The 16357-nt window shown below is 44.5% G+C and overlaps 1 protein-coding gene across 1 annotated transcript in view; it reads left to right on the top strand.

The window, feature by feature from the left end:
• DDX10 (DEAD-box helicase 10) overlaps nt 1–8605 on the top strand; it is a 213564-nt gene extending 204959 nt beyond the window's left edge. The window contains exon 18 of the mRNA XM_031675526.2: nt 7929–8605. Coding sequence (XP_031531386.1) covers nt 7929–8106 — 178 coding nt within the window. The 3' untranslated portion in view covers nt 8107–8605. The remainder of the gene's footprint in view (nt 1–7928) is intronic.
• Nucleotides 8606–16357: the final 7752 nt, after the last annotated feature.

Genomic DNA, 16357 nt, shown 5'->3' with positions numbered 1-16357 from the left:
GGGTGAGAGTTTAGAATGGGGAAGACGTATTTTGAGAAATTTGGGGTTTAGGAAGCTCCCAGCTTGACCTTGCAGGTTTCTGCTCGTCTGTCATTTAGCCACGCATTGAATACCTGTCACTCGATGACAGCGGTGAATTTGTCATGTTTGAGATGTGCTAGGATCTCTAAGATTGGTGAATGGCTTGGGAGGCCATGAGGCCAAGATGAACCATTCATCAAGGGTAATGAACCACTTAGTAGGGTTCTCTTGGCTGCTGCCCTGGTTGTGGCTCTTTGTTTTGACTGAAAAGATTGTTGAGAGGGGAGAGGGTATAGCTCAGTGGTAGAGTGTGTGCTTAGCATGCACGAGGTCCTGGGTTCAATCCCCTGTACCTCCATTAAATAAATTAAATAAATAAATAAATAGCGTTAATTACCTTACCCTTTCCCCAAAATTAAAAAAAAATTAAAAAAGACTGTTGAATAAGACTTTTTTTTTTCATTGAAGTATAGTCAGTTTTCAATGTTGTGTTAATTTCTGGTGTACAGCATTGTGATTCAGATATATATAATATGTATATATATATATATATATTCCTTTTCACATACTTTTTCATTGTAGGCTGTTACAAGATACTGAATATAGTTCCCTGTGCTGTACAGTAGGACCTTGTTGTTTATCTATTTTATATATAGTAATTAGTATCTATAAATCCCAAACCCCCAATTTATCTCTGTACCCTTTCCATTTCCCTTGGTAACTATAAGCTTGTTTTCTACGTCTGTGAGTCTGTTTCTGTTTTGTAGATAAGTTCATTTGTGTCTTTTTTTTTTTTATTCCATGTATAAGTGATATCATATGGCATTTTTCTTTCTCTGTTTGAGTTACTTCACTTTGCCAATCTCCAGGTCCATCCATGTTGCTGCAAATGATACTATTCTATTCTTTTTTATGGCCAAGTTGTATTCCATCCTATATATATACCACAACTTCTTTATCCAGTCATCTCATTTAGGTTGCTTCCATGTCTTGGCTATTGTATATAGGGCTGCTTTGAACTTTGGGTGCATGTGTCTCTTTTAGTTTTCCTCCAGAATTATGCCCAGGAGTGGGATTGCTAGATTATATGGTAAGTCTATTTTTAGTTTTTTAAGGAATCTCCATACTGTTTTCCACAGTGGCTGCAACAAACTACATTCCCACTAGCGGTTTGAGGGGTCCCCTTTTCTCCACACCCTCTCCAGCATTTATTGTTTTTAGGCTTTTTGATGATGGCCATTCTGACTGGTGTGAGGTGATATCTCATTGTAGTTTGATTTGCATTTCTCTGACAATGAGCAATTTTGAGCATTTTTTTTATATGCCTATTGGCCATTTGTATGTCTTTCATTGAAGAAATGTTTGTTTAGGTCTTCTGCCCATTTTTGATTGGGTTGATTTTTTTTTTACTATTGAGTTATATGAGCTGTTTGTATATTCTGGAAGTTAATCCCTTGTCAGTCACATCATTTGTAAATATTTTCTCCCATTCTGTAGGTTGTCTTTTTGTTTAGTTTATAGTTTTCTTTGCTGTGCACAAACTTATACGTTTAATTAAGTTTCTTTTTTTTTTTTTTTTGCCTGTATTTCTATTGCCTTGGTGGACTGCCCTCGGAGAACATTGCTCAGATTTATGTCAGATAATGTTTTCCCTGTGTTTTCTTCTAAGAGGTTTATAGTGTCTTGTCTTATAAATCTTTAAGCCATTTTGAGTTTATTTTTGTGTGTGGTGTGAGAGAGTGTTCTAATTTCATTGATTTACATTGGCTGTCCAGTTTTCCCAACACCACTTGCCAAAGAGATTGTCTTTTCTCTGTTGTATATTCTTGCCTGCTTTGTCAAAGATTAACTGGCTGTAGTTGTGTGGGTTTATTTCTGGACACTCTGTTCTGTTCCAATGATCCATTTGTCTGTTTTTGTGCCAGTACCATGCTGTTTTGATTACTGTAGCTCTGTAGTATTGTCTGAAGGAGAATGACACTTTCTTAGGACCATCCTTGAGAATGACACCATCCTTTTTTTTCATTTCACGTTGCTTCACGTAGAATACATTACCATACCCCTTTTAGAATATTAGGTTGTACCCATGCTTAGGTTTTTGGTTCTTATAGTTTGGTGTTTGTTTCCTTCTGTTTTTGCTATTACAAGTAATAACAGATGACTTTGTTGAAGATTGGATTTTCTCTCTTTTGAAATCATTTGAAGGACTAGTGAAGAGTAAGACTAAAGTGTACAACTTAATTTTGCCAGATAGCTAGAATATTGAGGACATTGTTGCTAGGTGATGTTCTTGAATCTTAAAAACTAACCAGTAAAAGTACTTTGAGAAAAGTTGATGTGCTTTGGAGAGCTCAAAATGTTTTATATACAGATTAGCATTGAGAAAAATACACAATATAAACCCAATGTGTATGGGTGCTTAAATATTTCTTTGTAATCTGGGAGAAGAGAAATCATTGTGTTTGTCTTCTAACTTGCTTCAGAGCAGAGGTTCTTAACCTGGATTCTATACATGGACTTCAGAGGAATCTCAAACATTTTGAACTTGTATGCAAAATCATGGTTCGAGTATGCTTGCCATCCAGACACTCCCATGTGTTTATCTGGGAAAAGGGTCATAAATTTTCATCAGATTCTCAAGTGGGTTTTTATGAGACTGACGTGCTGCCTACTGCACTAAGGAAGCAGGTTCAAGTGGGTTTTTAAACCAAAAAAAAAATAGAGGTTGGGGGAACCCAAATGTTTTGCTCATCTCAAATGATGTGTGTGTGTGTGTGTGTGTGTTTAGAAGGAAACGTACGCATGAATCAGCAGTGTGACTGCAATCCTCTGCCTTTTGTTGCCTTCTCATGACCCCCAGCCTTTTCTGATTATTAGAATTCCACTCTCGCAGTTATGTTTGTAATGAACTCTGAGCCAATCAATCTTTTCTTTGAGTAAATTGGATTTTTTTCAGGGGGAGGAGGAGGTAATTAGGTTTGCTTGCTTGCCTATTTATTTATTTATTTATTTAGAGGAGGTACTGGGGATTGAACCCAGGACCTCGTGCGTGCTAAGCATGAGCCCTACCACTTGAGTTCTACCCTCCCCCTTGACTAAATTGTTTTTACAAGTCTGTTTTCTAGTACTGAGCAGTGAGAAAGGAGACGTTAAGGATATGATACATTTTTAGTTCCATTTCTATATGCCGTAGCCCTCACATCAGAAGGAAGCCGGGCAGACTTTATGGAATGTACTGCAGTAATTAATCTTCATTAGGGCTGTGGCCGTGGCCTTGTAAATGAAAATGTATGCTAAGGGGAAAAGTCTCTGGCACAACATATTTGAATACCAGAGCGCAAATACTTAAGGAATATAGGTATAAAGATTTCTGAGAATTTGTATCGTTTATGTAATTTTGAAAAACATACGCAAAGCCAAAATTGAGAACACTGGGAACTTTTTGCTAATAAAAACAGGACTGGACAGCAGACAGGAGCCTGTGCACCCACAGCCCGGACCCAGTGCTGTCAGGGTGCTCCCATACATGAAGCTGTCCTCTGTGACTCTGTCGGAGCTTGAGTTAGAAGCAAAGTGTTGAAACATGCCTTCTTTATTGCAGTAGTGATGCTTCTCAGGACTTGGAGGAACCTCAGTGAGGTCATGATTTCTGCCATTCAGATGAGTGGATGTTTGTTGAATGACTCCTTTATTCAGGTTGTCTTCAGAGATAAAGAAGGCAACAAACAGCCCCAGACTTCAAAAACCTAACACTTTAGTAGACACAGTAAGAGATCTGTACAAAACTACTGTAATATCATTCAGAATGAGTACAGTGAGAAAGGCATAAAGTGGAATCGTGTAAGGTGGAATCTGAGGAGGAGGGGACATTTAAACTGGGTTTTGAAGGCTAGGGAGGGTTTAGATAGTTGTAAGACGGAAAAGGGAATTCCCAATGGAGACAAAAGAAGTTGAGGACTTAGAGCATGTTCAGGGAATAAAATGTAGTCCAGAGGAACAGGGAGTACATTAAAGAGGGAGTAATGCCAAATAGGGTGCAGATGCAGGCCTACGCCCAATCATGAGAGTCCACAAAGATTATACTGAGTGATAAGAGAAGGCAGTCGCTTGCAGGGTTGATGAAGGATTATCAGAGTCAAAGTGTGCTTTACAAAGAGTCCACCTTTAAGCATGTTAGGGTTGGTGAGAATGGGGGGCTCTCACATGGGAGACGTTAAGGTTTAAAAGATGATATTTCAACAAGAACCTAGATTTAAGAAAACTGGTTTTTAACTTCTTTTTTTCGTGCTGGATAGCGGGCATGGAAACCATTATTGAACGGCTTCCTTAGAAGCCCAGTTTGTAAAGCTGAAAAGTAAAACTATTGGGAACGCCCACAAATTTCTCTGTGTTGTCGGTGGACCCAGTTCTCAAGTCTAGAACCACGACTTCCAACATTTCCATCATCACAGAGAACTTTTGCTTTCAACTCCAGTGGTCCCTATGTTTTGAAGGATTTTTGTTTTATAAAAAAGTTAATGTCTCACATGTATTATTAACAAAAGCATAATTTCCAATTCACCCAAGCTTCTGAAGTGTCAAATATTTACAAAGTTCAGTTAATATAATTCCAGCCAAAAGCAGAGAAATACTAGAACTTAGTCTGGGGCACACAGTTGGCAGGTGTTTTGAAATGCTGAAAATAATCGATGACCCGTCTATTGTGACAAAAAAAAAAACTTACTTTTTCCCATTTTTCCATATATTCAGGACCCAGATTGAACCTTATTTTAGCACACCTAGTCTCTGTGCTTTGAGCTATGTGAAATTATAAAGAATAAATGTAATTTTTCTTTGCCCAGACTACTTTTCCCTTCAAATTTGTTGATTTTTTTATTGCAAAGAGTAATACAAGCTTGTTACAGAAAAACCAGAAGATATACATACCAGCAAAAAGAACATTTAAAAAAATCTTCCAGATCGTATTCTGTGCAAACATACATGCAGCCTTTTTAAACAAAGTGTTTTCTTGATGGAGTTCATGATGTAGTCAGCAGGATTCCTGTCCTTTTAATTCCTTTTGAGAGCCCTATCTCCCTCGCGCCCAGCCTCTTCCTACCCACCACCGCCATCATGGAGCTCATGATTTAGTACTCTGGATAGGGTGAGAGAGAAATGGCCTCTTTGGGAACGTTTCATACAGTTGGGGAAGCCAGGCATCACAGGCTAAGAAGCTCTTTCTTGGCCCTGAGCTGTGCCACATTGGAGGAGGGGTGATGTGAATAAAAGCAACCTGTTCCATATACCCTCTCCAGATGTGTCCAAACCCATGTTTTTTCTCCCTCTGTTGGTGTGCTGGAACTTCTCCCCTGGAGGCCTGGACATCCATGAAGGCTCGCTGGTCTGTGGGTGGTTGTCTAAGACAGTGCTGTTCCACGGCCAAGATGGACTGGGGGTGGTTTGTGGGTCAGTGCAGGGTCCACAGCCAGGACTGAGGTCTGTATGCCTCTTACGGGACACATGGTTTCGGGGGTGGGGTGCTTGTCTAGGGTCTCCTGGTGTGCAGAGCTGGGTCTCACAGCTCCCACAGCGGCACTCTTGCCCATGGGCAGATGCCACGCTGCTGCTGTTGGGAGGGACATCACGAGGCTGCCTCGTTCAGCCGCGTTGCTGACATCAGTGCTGCACCACTTAGAAAAGGCCTTTTCTGAAGATACCATAGTGTGACCATATTTTGACTAAGTGTTTTCCAGATTCATTACATTATTCCCTTTTGAGGAAACAGCGTGTTTGCTAGATTCATAACATTATCCCCCCTTTTGGGTAAATCACCTGGAGAATATCTAAATTATTGTTTAGTAATTAATTAATTATACCAATCACCACTTATTCGCCATGGAAGGTAGTGTAAAATACCTTTCTGAAATCTGAACTAGTCCGCAAGCTGCTAATTGTGAGAGTATTTTCCGTCTACATACATTTCTTGTCTTTCCTCTGTTCCCCGAGCCGGCCGTTTCCCGCAGGGAACATAGCGCACAGCTGCACGTTAACAAAGGGCGCGTTAGTAAAGCCTGCCAATGAGGCCGCATCTCTGAGATGCACTTGAAGTATAAGCAGGGCAGAAGTCAGTAGTAATTTGTTCCCGATAAATCGTGGCACTCTAAGCCAGTGGAATTGGCACCAGACTGGCCATCTCAAGCAGATTAGGACTCAATGCTTTTTTTTTTTTTAAGGTCCCTTTCCAGTAAGAATAACTTTCTCTGCTGACTGCATTTCCATCATAGGAACCTCTTCCCAGTTTGTCTCTGTAGGCACCCTTTTAAATTGCAGTCATCTGTGGCTTAAAATAACCTCCTGGCGCTGTCTAGTTTGCCTGTCCTCCAGAGCTGAGAGAGAGTGGCTGCTGAGTCAGGGCACTGGGCGTTTCTGGGAGGGGAGTGGGGAAATTATTTACAGGTTCGCTTCAAGCTGGTCGTAACTGGATCTGCCGATTAGGCACATTCACTTGGATGTCCAGGCTGTCTTCTCAAGGAATAGTAAAGTCCATTGGAACTTGAGCATTTATTCTCATTTGGAATAATTTCTATGTGTGGAACATATTATAATATTCCTGTGATGATTTTTTTTTGCTCTTTATTATATAACCTCAGTATATGAATTTACTCAAAAGGGAGTAGTGTACAGGCAGAAAGGAAACTACTGTGTGTTATGTTCCTGCACTTACATAATTTCATTTAATTCTTACAGCAGTTCTGCCGAGTAAATTATGTGATCCACATCTTTACAGATAAAGAGACTGAGGCTTAGACATGTTAGTTCATTGGCCAAGGTCTGACCCGTGCTCTTTCCACAGCCAATTCTTTCCATGACTGCCATCTAAATGTTGATATAGGGAGGTCAACTCAAAGCTTTCAATAGCCTGGCTTTGGGGCTGAATTTAGAGTCAGATAGATCTGGGTATGCAATCTGGGCCCAGTCATTTAACTTTTCTCAACTTCATCGTAGAATGAGGCCAGTGATCCCCACACCGGGGGTTCTCATGAAGATAAAGGGAGTCTGTGTAAAGCATGTGGCACATTCCAGCCCCTTAGTAAGCCCTTGATAAATGGTTGCCACTGTCATTGCTACTAGATGGATTTTTTTATTTTGTTGTCAACTGTTATCCAATAATAGGGCCTTCTTTGAACATGATGGTCGTATCTCAGACTGTGCTGAAGATGTTTTACTTTGTCTCCCAGTTTTAATGTATCGAGTTGATTTTTCTCTTCCTTCAGAAATTAGCTTTATTTTTATGGTCTGTGCCTCAAGTGTGTGCAGAGAACTGCAGTAATATTTATGTTTTCTTAAGACCATGTGTGAGTCTTAGGTAGAGACTTAAATGGGCCACATTTACTTGATGTCTTAAGTAATTTGTAATTTAACATTTCAGGTTCTGTTTTACTCGCAATCTGTGTATCACAACTTAATGCGACAGATGTGAGAATCAGTGCGTGCTATCCTCATAAACAGGCAGCTCCCTAAAGGCTAACCTGACTTTAAGCAGAGATGGTTTGATGTGGCCCAGGGAGGAGCCAGTCTGGAGCCAGACTGTGAGCCAGCTGGTGTCCTCAAATTGTGGACACCATACTAGAGCTTCCTAGAATTACTGTGAAGATTGGATGAGACAGACGGGGCGTACAGGTACCCTGCACGCAAAGTACAAGTACCCTGCTGGTGTGTGACAGGCCCGCTCCTCCCATCTGTTGGGGGAAGGTGGTTGCTTGCAGGACACTGATTTCCTGATGTTGTTACAGTCTCTTTCCCCCTCGGATATCACATCACTTTGTCAACTGTCTCTTAGTGGACATTTTGCCCTGTTTTAAGTGTTTGATTTCGTAATAATGGATTTAATTATTTACAAAGTAAATCATTGGATTTGTTCCCACCAGTGATACCAAGAAGAAGCAGGGGATGAGGAAAAGGAACAACTGTGAAGTGGAAGACGTGGGACCCACGGGTCCGAACAGAAAGAAGAGCAAGTGGGAGACCTTAGAGCCTTTGGACACGGGCCTGTCGTTGGCCGAGGATGAAGAGCTGGTGTTACATCTGCTCAGAAGTCAAAGCTAAACACTTCCTGCTGATCTTCGCCTGGAGACCTCTGGTCATGGTTATGTGGACAAAAAGTTGAACAAAACAGCTGGCTTTGAGCACTTAGGTAACATGAGTCCCATGCCCAGAGGTCCCCGGCTCCAGACGGGAGCAGTCATACCTCTGAGCCCCTTTCACAGGCCATCCCAGCGCAGACTCACAGCGAGGGTGGATTATGCAGTTTGCTGATCGCGTGTGCCAGCATGTGCTCTGCTAGATTTGATCTATGGGTTCCTACATCTTATCCCTGGAAATGCTCCCTTTGTTGTGCTGGCAAGTGCTGAAGACCTCGTTTCTTTTTAGAAATTCCTGTCTTGCTTACCATACAGAAGTTTCTCTGTAATGTTAAACCAATTGCTCACGATTTTGATGTATTTAATATCTCTAAAGAGAAAGAGTATGATGGACCAACCCTGAGGAAAAAAATGAGTATTTTTGGATTTCCATGATCAATAATAAACATATTTCCTATAAAATACTGATGTTTTCATTGTGTCCAGTAATATGAGAGCATGCTCAAGGGAAGGGTCTTGAGCTTGCAATGCTTGGCCAGTTCCTGAAACAGATCTTTAAATTAGCCTTCCTAAAGATACCACTTAGCCGACACTTGCAGATATGGTAGCCGTTTATAAATTCTGTAGCAGTCCTGAACCTGCAGGCTGTGATCTAAAAGCCAGGTCTCTGAGCGAGCATCCCATAGCCTGTGGGTCTTCTTCATCAGGCACCCAGAGCCAGCTCCCAAGAACAAGTAAAGGGCAGAACAAGACAGAGCCCTTTTGGTGACAAATGACTGTCAGATTCTTCATGGGGAGAGAAATCTGGGCCTTGGCATGAAACAGTGATTTGACCATAGATCTGTCACCTCCATATTCTCTCCTTTTCCTACTTTCCACTCCAGGCACAAACAAAAATCATTTTTGGGTAACTGGTGCCAATGACTCACGAATCCAAGGAAGGGATGTGCACAGCTACTTCCATCTCAGCCTAAGTCCATATTTGTCTCTGAAAAGTTTCTCCTACTTTCGAGTTTGGTGTCCTCACGACCAACACAGGCATCACCCAGTCATCAGAGCGAGAAACTTGGTTCTCCCTTTCCCCACCCTTCTCTGTCTTCACAGCTCTGCCTTCAGAGCTCAGATTGCTACAGTGAGCTTCCGGCTGGGCTCCGCGCTCCAGCCTCACGTTTCCCTAGCCCGGCCTTCCACGTTGTCGGAACTGCCTTCATAGCGCAGATCTGAGCATGCGTCTAGCTTCCGTTCCAGTGCTTAGTATAAAGCACTGCAGAGATTTGGTTATACGCCTCTGCCCTTGTTATCTGATGGATTTCTTGAGAGCGAAAGGACAGTTTTATCCATCCCGTGCATCCCCAGGGCCAGGTGCAGCGCCTGCCCTGTGACGGGTTTGGTAAAGGCTTGTTGACTTAGTGAATGGACAGCGACAAACCAAGACAGTTTTAAAGGCGTGTTGCAGCGCATTGCTCTGGTGGGAGGGACATGGAGTGATGGAGATGAGAACTGGATGAGATGGCTGTAATGGGGAAGAATGGCTGTAATGGGGAAGACAGACGGGCAAGAAATTTGGGGTATAACAACCTGGGAAGATTCTGAAATTCATGCTTCTGGTACAGGATCTCTCAAATACATTCAAAGGACAAGAAGATGAAGAGTATACAAACTGAGGGTTTATCGTTGAATTCACTCAATGCAGTTTTAGATTTTGGGGTGTTTTTGGGGTTTTTTCTTTTGAGCCCAAATAAGAAATTAAGGTGATTTCATTACCTATATATGTAAACATTGAATAAATACACTGCAAAGCCTTTGGTTCATAAACTAATTGGAGTTGTATCCTGTCCTTGGGCCTGAACGGATCCTGACTAATACATACATCGTAGGGGCTTTCTGCTTGCTGATTTTTGAGAACTGGTTAAAACATGAGGATAGTGCTGATTGAACACTCAGGCAAGAAATACGTATTTCAGTGGACAGAATTGGTTACCGTTGTGGCTGTGCTGGACAGAGGTGTGGTGCATGACCTAAATCTGAGCAGCCGAAGCAGCCCATTTCCTAGGCACAGAGACTGACCCGGAGGTGGGTGTGATCCTCGGGCGGGGACCAAAAGACTCCTTCCTTGAGAGTGAAATGAGGGATTGGAATTAAAAGTCCTCCCCACAGGGAATTCCAAAAAAAGGAAGGATGTGGACCTGGGGCCTTCGGCGGCCATTTTTCCTGGCCCAGTGGAGGTGGCCCCTGAGGCTGGGGAGCGTAAGACCAGCCCCGCGGGGAGCAGGGTGGACGGAGGGAGGGGGAGCCTGGATGGTGCTGTTTGAGCTCCGTGGCTTCAACTGAACCCACGCCTTGTCCTACCCAGTTCTGGGTCAGTAAGTTTCCTTCTGGCATAAACTACTTTAAATTGTATTTTATCCCTGGAACTGAATGGATCCTGACTCTTTATGTATACTGTAGGGGATGTAGTTGCTGACTTGGCAAACGAATTACCAGAATAGAGCCGTGCTGACTGAAAGCCCGGGTAACAGGCGTGGTGGGCTGTGTTGTTGTTCAGCAAATAGTCACTCCAGCCCCTCCCTCCCTCCCTCTGAGATGCATGATTTTTCCCCCAACTCCTTTCACACTGGGCTTGGCCGTGTGACTGACACCAGCTGCAGAGTGTGGGGACTGTGGCCGTGCCCTTTTTAAGCAGAGGCTTTGAGAGGCGTCCATCAGCCCTCTTGCAGTCTTACCTTCTACCTGGAGAGCAGCGTGGACCAGAGAGGATGCTGCTTTAAGTCTGGTGAGAAGATGTGAGACAGGCCTCCAGCCACCACAGCCGCCTCCAAGTCCCATGGATCAAGAAACCCACTGAGACGTGGGGTCTTCACAAGGAAAGGGGGAGAGACGCATAACCAAGGAGCAAGAGCATCATTCATTCACTGAGTAAATGTTAACTCAGCAACTACAGGATGTCCGGCCCTGTACTTGAGAGAAATACGAACAGTCCCCTCCTCCTGCTGGAGAAGAAAATACGTAATTTTAGTGCATTATGAAAAGAGCAGGTGGGGAAAGGAAGATTGTAGCTTGAGTGAGAAAGCTGTAGCCGGAATGCAGGAAGGAGGGAGGATGTAGACCGTTTCTTGGCCCGGGTCCCAGAGAGCAATCCTGGCTTTTGATCCTTAACTGAGGCCAAGAGGCCATTCACCAGACCCACTCGTGTAAAGTGATCGCACCCCTAAAAGACGTTACTGCGAGCAGGTACAGCCGGCAGCCGGGTTCTTTGGAGGACTGCCATCTCATAAGCTTAACACAGCATTCCAGATTTGTTTGGGGCTATAAAAAATGGATAAGTTTAATTAAATGTAATTAATTTTGTTGTACAACTTTTGAAATACGCTGAACATGAAAAGTCATCTCCATGGCTGCCTGAGTCTGCCAGAGGGTGCAGGTGTTCAGGCGAAGTGTGGAGAGGAAGGCAGGGAGTGGGGGGGTGGGGGACGGGAAAGGGCCTGCAACCAGGCTTTGAAAACCCGGTTTCAGATCTTTCAAGACCACTTTAACTAGACGTGGAATCATAGTGTGATTTTCTTCCACGGCCCCTGCTGATCCTGTAGCCCTGGACAGACCAGTTTTATACCATATTACCCAGCGCCTGCTGAAGCAGGAATTGGCAGCTAAGCCGGAAGCTAGCCATGAGCCTGTGAGAGAGGCCCTGCGAAAAAGCTCCATCCAAACAGGGACAAACTGGGCAAATCAGGTTCCAGTTCCCAGAAACCGAGATATAACTAGTCAGCAAAATCAAGGTGTGAGGCAGACCAGGGGCCCAGCATGGGCCTAAGTGAGCTCAGATTAGGATTAGGCAAAGCTGTGAGTGAACAAGAACTCTGGCCAAAAGATGCACGAGTGAATGGTGAGGAAGCCGCCCGGTCATGGGACGTGAAGCAGGCACATGGTGGGTACCGCCTGTGGGCTGGAGGAGCCAGCGCCTGCCTGCAGGCTCTCTGTCGAGTCTCAGAGGTCCTCACTGACCCTGCGGCTCGTGTCTCCATGCGGCGGCTGCTTCTCCTGGGTCCTGCTCCAGCTGGTCTCCTTCACTGCCTGGGGTGTAAGACTTCACTGCCTGAGCTAGTCTGAGCAAGTCTTTGGATTTTCTTTATACCCCAAAGAGCTTCGGTAAAACTCAGAATACCCCAATGCCTGCTGCATAGACTTTTAACGTGCTTGAGAATCACCAGGGAATCTTTTAAAAGTGCTAATCCTGGGGGAGGGTAGAGCTCAGTGGTACAGTGCATGCTTAGCATGCACAAGGTCCTGGGTCCAATCCCCAGTACCTCCGTTATAAAAAAATAAACAACCATAATTACTCTTCACCCCCAAAAGGGGGGAGGGTATAGCTCAATCCTGAGTTCAATCCCCAGTACCTCCACTATCAATCACTCATCAATCAACCTAATTACCTCCCCCACCCCCCAAACAGGTGTCAGCTCTGAGTCTGTGACCAGTGAATATACACTTCAGAAATGGTAGCAAATAAAGGCATTTTCACATAGAAAAAAAAAAAGAAAAGGAAAGAAATAAAAGTGCTAATCCTGCACCGGCCTGAGAGTCTGCATTCCTCACAAGCTCCCAGGGGACGGTGTGCAGCCGGCCCCCCGCCGCATTTGAGCAGCAAGGCACTAATGGAATTCAGAGAGTTATTAAAATCATTATTTACAGAGAGGGATCCTGTCAGAGTCCCAGCAGGAAACAGATGACACACACAAATTAGGTTCATCCTAGGGGGATTTAATAAAAGGATTATTTACATAGGACAGAGCAGAGTGTAAGGAAACCACAAAAGGATGGTCTACCGGAGGCTAGTGAGGGAAGTGTTAGCACTCCCCTCCCTGGAGGCGTGAGGGAAGGGAGGGGAAGGAGTGACAGTTGATTTTTGATCTTCAGTTGATATATGCAGCCAGCTGAGGTGACCACAGGGAACTGGCTGGGAGAATACACTCCTGACCTCACCTGCCTCACTCGACTCCTGCCAGCGTTCCCCACGGGTCCCAACCAAAGCCAGAAAGCAAGCTGCTCATAGATGGAATCTGCACGGTCTCCTGGGACACAGAGCAAGGAGGAGAAGTGTGAAGGGGCCATCAGAAGAAACTGGTACAGAGATGTAGGGTGTAAACAGCTGGATCTTTTTGTGGGAAAAGAGGAGAGGCCCTCAGACTTTGTCCCTGTGACACCTCCTGCGCACCAGGCACTGCTCTGAGTGGAGACACATAGCGAGGATGGACAAGAAGCAACCCCGCTGATAAAACACCATCAGGCGGGGATGCGTGGTGTGAAGAAAAACAGCAGGGGGAGGAGACAGCAACTGGGCAGCAGAGCAGGGACTTGGCGAAGGAAGGCCAGCAAAATCTCTGATGGGTATGACGTGTGAAGGACCAGGGCCTTCCCAGGTGTATCAGAGGCACCTTAGAGCAGCACATGAACCACATGGCCTGGTCTCACTGGAGAATCCGTGCAGGCCCCCAGCGCCGCTCTCCTAGCTTTGTCCTCTCCTGCGCTCCAGGACAACTGTTCCACACATTTCCATCTCATCTTAAATCTCCAAGACCGCCTGCCCTTCTTCACTCTTGGCTGATGACCTTACTTTTAATTTTACTGAGAAAATAGAAACAGTCAAAAGAGACCCTCTCCCTCCCCAACCCCCCGCACCACATCCGCGCGCCTCCCTGCACCTGTGAGTGTCCACGCCCCCCCCCCCCCCCCGCCTTCCCTGCTGCCTCTGGCTGAACTCCCGGCCTGTGCCGATCCCCCGTCCTCTGGCCCAAGGATATCACTTCCGAGCTGTCCCCTCTCTCTGCAGTACCACCAATATGCCCTCCCTACTGGGTTGTTCACATCAGTGAGCGGACATGCTGTGACCTCTCCCGTCTTACAACAAAACCTTGACACCCCTGTCTCTTTCCAGGCACAACTCGCTCTCTCCCTTTCCCTTTATGGTACAACTGCTCCGAAGGGCTGTCTCTGTCACCTGTCTTTCCTTTCTCCCGTCCCAGTCTGAAATGCTTTATTGAGGTACAACTGACACCAATAAAATGCCCGTGTTTAAAGTGTACAATTTTTAACTCCTTTTCTTGTTGATCACTTTTCTTCCATTTTCCTTTTCTGGGTGTTTCTCGTGGTCTTTACTTTTAAACATTAGAGACTCTCTGACCTCAACCCTTGGACTTTTCTATCTACATTCACTCCCTGAGTGATCTCATTCAGTCTCCTGATATAACATAACATCTCTAGACTGATAACTCTGAAATTTATCTCTAGCCCAACTTCTCTGCACTCCAGACTCATATCCATCTGTATTCAACATCCTTCCTGGAGGTCCAGTAAGCATCTCAAACTTTAAATGGAGTATAATCTTAAAAAAATGCTGAATCACTTTGTTGTACACCTAAAACTATTATAAATTCATTACACTTCAACAAAATTCCAATGGCAGCAACAAGGACCTACTGGACAGCCCAGGGACCTATATTCAACATCTTGTAATAACCTACGATGGAGGAGACTCTGAAAAAGAATACTTATCCATATACATATAACTGAATTACTTTGCTGTATGTACACCTGAAACATTGTGAATCAACTATACTTCAATATAAAATAAAATTTTTAAAGACATTTAATCAGAAAAGAATTCCCAGCGGTTTCCTCTCTCATTTCAAATAAAATCCAGTGTCTTCTCCATTAGGCCCACAGGGCTCTATGTTTTGTTCTGTCTCTGACTACATGCATAACGTTCCTTCAATTCACTTCGTTTGACTGGACGTCTGCTTGGAGCTCTCAGTTCTCAGGTCCTTGTGCAGCTCAAGTATCACCTTATGAGAAGCCTCTCTGGCCACCCAGTGGCAAGTGGCACCACCTTCCAGTCATTCTCTGCTTTTAGTTCCTTTCGTTGCTTTTATACCGTGTGGTACTGAGTTTTGTCTGTCTCCATGCTCCCTTCCTCCCCAACCTCTGCAAACAAATTAAGGTCTTTGAGGCCAGAGGGTGTTTTCTTTATTCGTTGCTGAATCCACGCTCTGAGGCCAGTAAATGGCACAGAGTGAACAGTCCACGAACGCTGGGTGAGTGAGTGCATCCACGTCCTACCAAATGAGCACCCCTTTGGGTTAATGAGATTTTCTTTTAAAAGGCTCATAGCTCTGGCAGGATTGAGGCTTTTATTCATCTGCACTCAAATTAACCCATAACAGCCTGCTTGCTGCCTTATACCCAGCTGGGCTGGGAGTTGACTTCGGGGTTGGGAGCGGGAGTTGAGTTTGGAAGACAGAGCCCTTGGCTATGTGTGGCGTGGCGAGAGGCCCCCCCCCACTCCAGATGGGCTTTGCACAACCACAGAGCAGCAAGGAAATAATCCTCGGGGAATGTTGTGTTGCGTTCTGGGCATAGAGATTCCAAAGGCACATTTGCCTGCTTGTTTTGAGATTCGTTCTGATGTCCTGGAAAAAAGTGGTACCCGAAGCCGCTGGGCAGCCGTCTAGAGGCAGTACTGTTAGACCCTTTGGAGTGAAACGGATCTTGACTGGGGCTCCAGCTCTGTCTCTCAATACTTGTTAAGTAGTCTCTGCCACTACTTTGCTGGTGAACTTGGACATGACATTTGTCCTTTCTGAGCCTCACACCAGTCTGCTGTAAACACTAACACTAATGCCCACCTCCAACAACTCTTTTGAAGATTAAATGAGACAATATATGTGGGGGACATAGTAAGTGCTCAAGAAAAAGTTATCACTAATAAAACCAAAGGCTGCTCTTGTGATCCAACTATACTCTTGGATTAGGAGAGATGACATGGAGAGAGAGGCTCAGACAGCTCCCAGTTGGGGTACAAGACATGTGACTGGAGCCGTTTCCGATGTCCCAGGTCTGGCCGAGCTCCCAGCTGAATGTAGCCGTTATGAGTAAGCAGGCTAACACCACATGGAACTGACAGCTGCCCAGCTGAACCCCGCAAACCCTTGGGATTGTGAGAAGTAAGTTATTTTGTAAGCCTCTAAGTTTTGCTGTAGTTTATCAGGTAGCGATGGAAAGTTGATAAAGTGTGATTAGACCACAATTGGTTTATCCATATTCCTGCTGATGGATCTTTGAGTTGTTTCCAGGTTGGGGCTATTATGAGCAAACATACATATTGAACCAACTCCTACATAAACTCTTACAAGAGAATTTACTCTATAAAGTACCTTTAAGTA

The sequence above is a fragment of the Vicugna pacos genome, chromosome 33 (assembly GCF_048564905.1).
Source record: "Vicugna pacos chromosome 33, VicPac4, whole genome shotgun sequence".
NCBI classification, from domain to species: Eukaryota; Metazoa; Chordata; class Mammalia; order Artiodactyla; family Camelidae; genus Vicugna; species Vicugna pacos.
This window is presented reverse-complemented; position numbering and strand designations above follow the sequence as displayed.